This window comes from Quercus suber, unplaced genomic scaffold (assembly GCF_002906115.3).
Source record: "Quercus suber isolate HL8 unplaced genomic scaffold, Cork oak 2.0 scaffold_435, whole genome shotgun sequence".
Lineage (NCBI taxonomy): Eukaryota > Viridiplantae > Streptophyta > Magnoliopsida > Fagales > Fagaceae > Quercus > Quercus suber.
The window spans coordinates 289,487-296,370 of record NW_027069886.1 but is presented as its reverse complement, the minus strand read 5'-3'; the positions used below and the strand labels follow the sequence as shown (position 1 = coordinate 296,370).

General features: G+C 35.0%; 1 protein-coding gene across 1 annotated transcript; it reads right to left on the bottom strand.

The window, feature by feature from the left end:
* Positions 1-2,817: 2,817 nt before the first annotated feature.
* On the bottom strand, positions 2,818-5,353 carry LOC112015917 (FLUCTUATING-LIGHT-ACCLIMATION protein 1, chloroplastic). The gene is given in 3 exon segments (XM_065761949.1): positions 2,818-2,972; positions 4,495-4,559; positions 4,562-5,353. Coding segments are annotated over 3 exon segments (780 nt in total). The 5' UTR covers positions 5,157-5,353; the 3' UTR covers positions 2,818-2,852.
* Between the last annotated feature and the right edge of the window lie 1,531 nt (positions 5,354-6,884).

Genomic DNA, 6,884 nt, shown 5'->3' with positions numbered 1-6,884 from the left:
TTTTCCAAAAAAAAAAATATTCACAATACAAAAAATATTTTGATACCATATTTCAAATAACATATTTTAAAATGTGAAAAAATAATAACTATATAGTAAAAGAATACTATTATTTATTTAAGGATAAAAAAAACAAAAAACAAAGAGGTGGGCCCATGGGCAAAAAAGATAGAGAAAAAAGTTTAGTCTTGTCAATGGGCCAACAATTTTCAACTTATTTAAAAAAAAAAATTAGCAATATTACTTAAAAACTAAAAACTATTATAAATGAATTTTCAAAATACATATTTTAAACACTTTAATTGAGAATTGTAACTCAAACACCCATAATATAACATCACTACCAAACATGTTTTATTTTGGGGCCATAGTTTTCAATTTTGAAATACTGGAAACTATCGTTTGAATATCACAACCAAATATATCATACAAATTAGAGGATTGAAACGAAAAGATTAAAACTAGTGTATAATGAAAATTTAATCACATATATATATATATATACATTGTCACGTGATACTCTCATGTAGTCACATGCCTCCAAAAGAAGGAGAATAAAAGGTTTTTATTAAAAAATAACTATAATAACCAATCTATATTATTAGTTAAGCAACATTTTAAATATATTTGGTTTCTAACAATTCGAGTTCTCTGCATTCGATTTTGCCCAGTGAATTTGCACTTAAAAATCGAGTGTCTCACACTCGATTTTCTCAAAGCAAAAACTTGGAAATTGAGTGTCTCACACTCGATTTTCTCAAAGCAAAATCGTGTCCTCTAGACTTGATTTGTTAGAAATTAAATTTGTTTCAAACTTTACCTATCTAAGGCGAAAATGAGTAACTAAGCATAATTTTCCAACTATATAGTTAGTAGTTCCGGTTTCCAAACTATATTATTTACTAGCATCTCGAGTCTATAAAACTCGATTTTGGCATATAAATCGAGTTTCGAAGACTTGATTTCTACTTAATCATATCCGATGTGGCATATTTTTCCACATGGCGACCACATGAAAATCGAGTTTCTAAGACTTGATTTCTAACACAAAAAAATTTAAAAAATTTTTAAGTCTCACGTACAAGCCAAAATACCCAAAAACAAATTTAAGAAATCCCAAACACATCAATCCCAATCCTAGAGACTCAAATTAGAGGGAAAGAAAGAGCTCACCTCACCAAAAACAAATTTAAGAAATCCCAAACACATCAATCCCAATCCTAGAGACTCAGATCAAAGGGAGAGTAAGAGCTCAGAGGGAGAGTAAGAGCTCAGAGGGAGAGAAAGAGCTCACCTCACCAGCACGCGGTGGTCCTCACGCACAGTGGTCCGATCTCGATCTTCTCTCTCTTTCTGTTTTTTTTTTTTTTTTCCCTGGGTTCTTCTCTAATGTTCTAGTGGTTCCTCACTAATTTGTTTTTATTTATAAGGGTTTTAAATCGAGTCTCTGAAACTCGATTTTTATGTGATTGTCACGTGAAAAAATATGCCATATCAGACATAAATAAAGCATAAAATTTGAGTCTATAAGACTCAATTTATAGGCAAAAATCAAATCTTATAGACCCGAGATATTAGTAAATAATATAATTTGAAAACCGAAACTATTAATTATATAGTTAAAAAAATTATGCTTTGTTACCCATTTTCTCTTATCTGATAATATAATTTGGGTTTTATAATTATTTTTTTAATAAAATCCAGAATAAAAAGAGGAAAAAGACCCGTTTGATATTGAGATGAGATGAGGTTGTCCACTCAAAACTACAGCTGCCTGGCCATGACTCGCCCAATTCACAATCACTCAGATTTTCCCCCACAGTCCACAAACACAAACCACAACACATTCTCTTCCTCAAGTCACCACCACCAACAAAAATATCTCACTCCCAAAACCCAAAAACCAAAACCAAACCCACAATCTCTCTCTGTATCTCTCTATCTCTTACATGGCCACCACCACAGCTTCATTGAAATGGAACCACACCTTCTCTATCCACCTCCCTCCTCCTCCTCCTCCTAGACTCTTCCCAACCACCACCACCACCTCATTCACCAGACCCGTTAAATTATCAGGAGCCTTGAATTTGAACCTTCAAACGTCCTCCAAACTCAGCGTGAAATGCTTTATCTTCACCAACAAGAACAAGAACCATGTAACCACCGACTTAGACTTGTCCTCTGACTCTAAAACCCAAAACCCATTTGAGGTTTTTGCAAATACTCTGCTTAATGCAATAAAAGCATTGAGAAAACCAGCGGTGGCCGCTGTGCTATTGGGCTTGCTGTTGTTATACGATCCCAATTCGGCATTGGCCGCCTCCGGTGGCCGAATGGGCGGCACATTAAAAATCCTATAATAAATATACAGATTAATTATTTGCAAAAATTAGATTAAATCAATGAATGTCCTAAAGAATGCACTAAACCAATGAAAAGTTTTATTCATTAAATTTTGTTTTAAACTTTATGAGATTAGATGCATGTTTACAATCAACTACTTGGATTATTTATGTCTTTCCTATACCATTTTCTCATATTTTTACAACATTGAACTCAATGATTCTAAAACCTCTCACATACAACCCTGTTATTAAGGAGGGTGAAAGTATCAATTCGGGTACAACCCATTGGCAACTAGGATTAGATTACTGAAAGCATATGATGAACCAATTATGCCCATGACAACTAACCTTACAGCCAGTAAAATTTGTTTGAATAAATTTTTTAGGGTACATCATTTGTTAATTTGCAAAAGATTACTCAAATTCACTAGTAAATGGACAAATGAAAGATGAAAATCTATTAAATAAAAAGAAATAAACAACAAATCAGATGAATAATATAAATACTTATTTAGAAGTTCCACCTGTCAATACAAAGCTCAAACCCGAAGAGCTAGATGTATCTGCAGTTTCAGCAATCCGATTAAGATCCATTTGAAGTGACCGCCCCATGCCCAGCAACCCAACCTATGAAAAGTCAGTAATGAGAAAATTCAGAAGAACTGCTTTCTCAAATTCAAGAAAGATTTTAAGAAGTGAGTCAGAACTCAACTTCCAAACAAAAGGCTCCATGTATGATGCAACAACGCCACAATTACTTCATAGCCAACTAAATGAACCTACCTTATAAATATGATTAAAAAAAATACACTACTATACCTGTATAACCTAAAACATCAAATTGCTAAACTATATTTATGACTTTTGGTCATTTCCACAATAGTTGAGCACTTGACTTGCAGGGGCAGAAGATATATAATTGGAGCTTATGTTGGTATTATCATGGTTAATGTTCTCTACATTTTTTAACTGTGGAGTTTGCTGAATATGGTAACTTCAGAAATTCCCCCAAAGCTTTCAATTCATACACCCTAAATTCCATGCCAGACTGCACTTATGAACACATTATTTCTTGGTGCTGAATATATTGCTTCGTAGAGCAGAACACAAGATTGATTTAAAAGAATCATTCAAATAATTATATCCCCACCCCCCCCCTCCCAAAAAAAATCCCCACTTAAGGCCAACCACCGTAGTCCCATCACAAAGCCCAAGACATTTCCATAAAAAAAAAAAAAAAAAAAAGCAACATCCAACAAGCATATTTATACTGCTAGTACTGGACGCCAATAATTTCACCCTTTCTCTTTTCTTGGTTAGCTTTAGATTTGATACATAAAAGCATCCTCGTATGATCATAGATTTTTTGATACATCAATAGTTGGGAGTGAGGGAATTTGAACCCTAAATGTCTCTATTGGAAACAGTAGGAGGTGCCAACCAATTGAGCTACCAGACTCTTGGCGCTCTTCTTTTCTCTATTAGCTAATGACCTCTAAGCCACTTTCTCCCCCATATGGACCGGAGTGTTAGGTTGCAGATTCAATACCGCTAACAAATGTTTACTTACCAATAAAGATTATTAAAAAAAAAATCAGCATTTTGACAGAGAGAAACAACTGTTACAAAAAATAATAAATAAATACTAGAATCAAACCAAGAAACTTTTTTTTTATAGGTAAGTTACACAAAGTGATCTTAAACCAACTCCCTAGCATCCAACTTTCTCTTACAAGTAAGTGCCATTTGAACCAAAGCTCATTCACTCATCAGTCCAACAAACATTGTGGCCACAAGTACTTGTGTGACCGAAATTCAATCATTATTTTGGACAAAACTTAGGTACAGTTACTTATCTATTCTACCTTAGTTTCCCTGATCAAAATCAACCGGCACAACCATGACGTTTTTTTGGTTTATTAGTCATCATTCTCAAGGTCACATAATTGAATTTAACAGAATAACATAAGGTGCACCACGTAAGAAACTGTAACTAAGTTTTACCAAGCTTGGTCAAATGAAATTTTATACTAAACAAAACAGTCATTTCACAAACTCCTTAGAAAAACATGTCAAACATCAAAATCAGATAACAAAACCAGCGAGTTAAGTAAAATCAAAACAACCCCAAAATTCACTCCCACAGTACCTGAAGCTTGAGCACACTGGTTTTCTCAGTGGCAGTAAGCACACCACCCTCCGACCGATCCGAAAGAACCCCGAAACCAAAACAAACGCTGCGAAACCCATCAAAATGAAGAAGAAACTCGACCCGACCCCCACAGCCGGCCCCATATAAAACCCGCCGCCACCGCCGAAAGGCGACGGCGCATAATACGGCGCCGAAAAAGAGAACCCACCTCCCGAATTCCTCGGCACCGAATAACTCCTCGACGACGACGACGAGGAAAACGACCTGCCGCCCATTCGGCCACCGGAGGCGGCCAATGCCGAATTGGGATCGTATAACAACAGCAAGCCCAATAGCACAGCGGCCACCGCTGGTTTTCTCAATGCTTTTATTGCATTAAGCAGAGTATTTGCAAAAACCTCAAATGGGTTTTGGGTTTTAGAGTCAGAGGACAAGTCTAAGTCGGTGGTTACATGGTTCTTGTTCTTGTTGGTGAAGATAAAGCATTTCACGCTGAGTTTGGAGGACGTTTGAAGGTTCAAATTCAAGGCTCCTGATAATTTAACGGGTCTGGTGAATGAGGTGGTGGTGGTGGTTGGGAAGAGTCTAGGAGGAGGAGGAGGAGGGAGGTGGATAGAGAAGGTGTGGTTCCATTTCAATGAAGCTGTGGTGGTGGCCATGTAAGAGATAGAGAGATACAGAGAGAGATTGTGGGTTTGGTTTTGGTTTTTGGGTTTTGGGAGTGAGATATTTTTGTTGGTGGTGGTGACTTGAGGAAGAGAATGTGTTGTGGTTTGTGTTTGTGGACTGTGGGGGAAAATCTGAGTGATTGTGAATTGGGCGAGTCATGGCCAGGCAGCTGTAGTTTTGAGTGGACAACCTCATCTCATCTCAATATCAAACGGGTCTTTTTCCTCTTTTTATTCTGGATTTTATTAAAAAAATAATTATAAAACCCAAATTATATTATCAGATAAGAGAAAATGGGTAACAAAGCATAATTTTTTTAACTATATAATTAATAGTTTCGGTTTTCAAATTATATTATTTACTAATATCTCGGGTCTATAAGATTTGATTTTTGCCTATAAATTGAGTCTTATAGACTCAAATTTTATGCTTTATTTATGTCTGATATGGCATATTTTTTCACGTGACAATCACATAAAAATCGAGTTTCAGAGACTCGATTTAAAACCCTTATAAATAAAAACAAATTAGTGAGGAACCACTAGAACATTAGAGAAGAACCCAGGGAAAAAAAAAAAAAAAACAGAAAGAGAGAGAAGATCGAGATCGGACCACTGTGCGTGAGGACCACCGCGTGCTGGTGAGGTGAGCTCTTTCTCTCCCTCTGAGCTCTTACTCTCCCTCTGAGCTCTTACTCTCCCTTTGATCTGAGTCTCTAGGATTGGGATTGATGTGTTTGGGATTTCTTAAATTTGTTTTTGGTGAGGTGAGCTATTTCTTTCCCTCTAATTTGAGTCTCTAGGATTGGGATTGATGTGTTTGGGATTTCTTAAATTTGTTTTTGGGTATTTTGGCTTGTACGTGAGACTTAAAAATTTTTTAAATTTTTTTGTGTTAGAAATCAAGTCTTAGAAACTCGATTTTCATGTGGTCGCCATGTGGAAAAATATGCCACATCGGATATGATTAAGTAGAAATCAAGTCTTCGAAACTCGATTTATATGCCAAAATCGAGTTTTATAGACTCGAGATGCTAGTAAATAATATAGTTTGGAAACCGGAACTACTAACTATATAGTTGGAAAATTATGCTTAGTTACTCATTTTCGCCTTAGATAGGTAAAGTTTGAAACAAATTTAATTTCTAACAAATCAAGTCTAGAGGACACGATTTTGCTTTGAGAAAATCGAGTGTGAGACACTCAATTTCCAAGTTTTTGCTTTGAGAAAATCGAGTGTGAGACACTCGATTTTTAAGTGCAAATTCACTGGGCAAAATCGAATGCAGAGAACTCGAATTGTTAGAAACCAAATATATTTAAAATGTTGCTTAACTAATAATATAGATTGGTTATTATAGTTATTTTTTAATAAAAACCTTTTATTCTCCTTCTTTTGGAGGCATGTGACTACATGAGAGTATCACGTGACAATGTATATATATATATATATGTGATTAAATTTTCATTATACACTAGTTTTAATCTTTTCGTTTCAATCCTCTAATTTGTATGATATATTTGGTTGTGATATTCAAACGATAGTTTCCAGTATTTCAAAATTGAAAACTATGGCCCCAAAATAAAACATGTTTGGTAGTGATGTTATATTATGGGTGTTTGAGTTACAATTCTCAATTAAAGTGTTTAAAATATGTATTTTGAAAATTCATTTATAATAGTTTTTAGTTTTTAAGTAATATTGCTAATTTTTTTTTT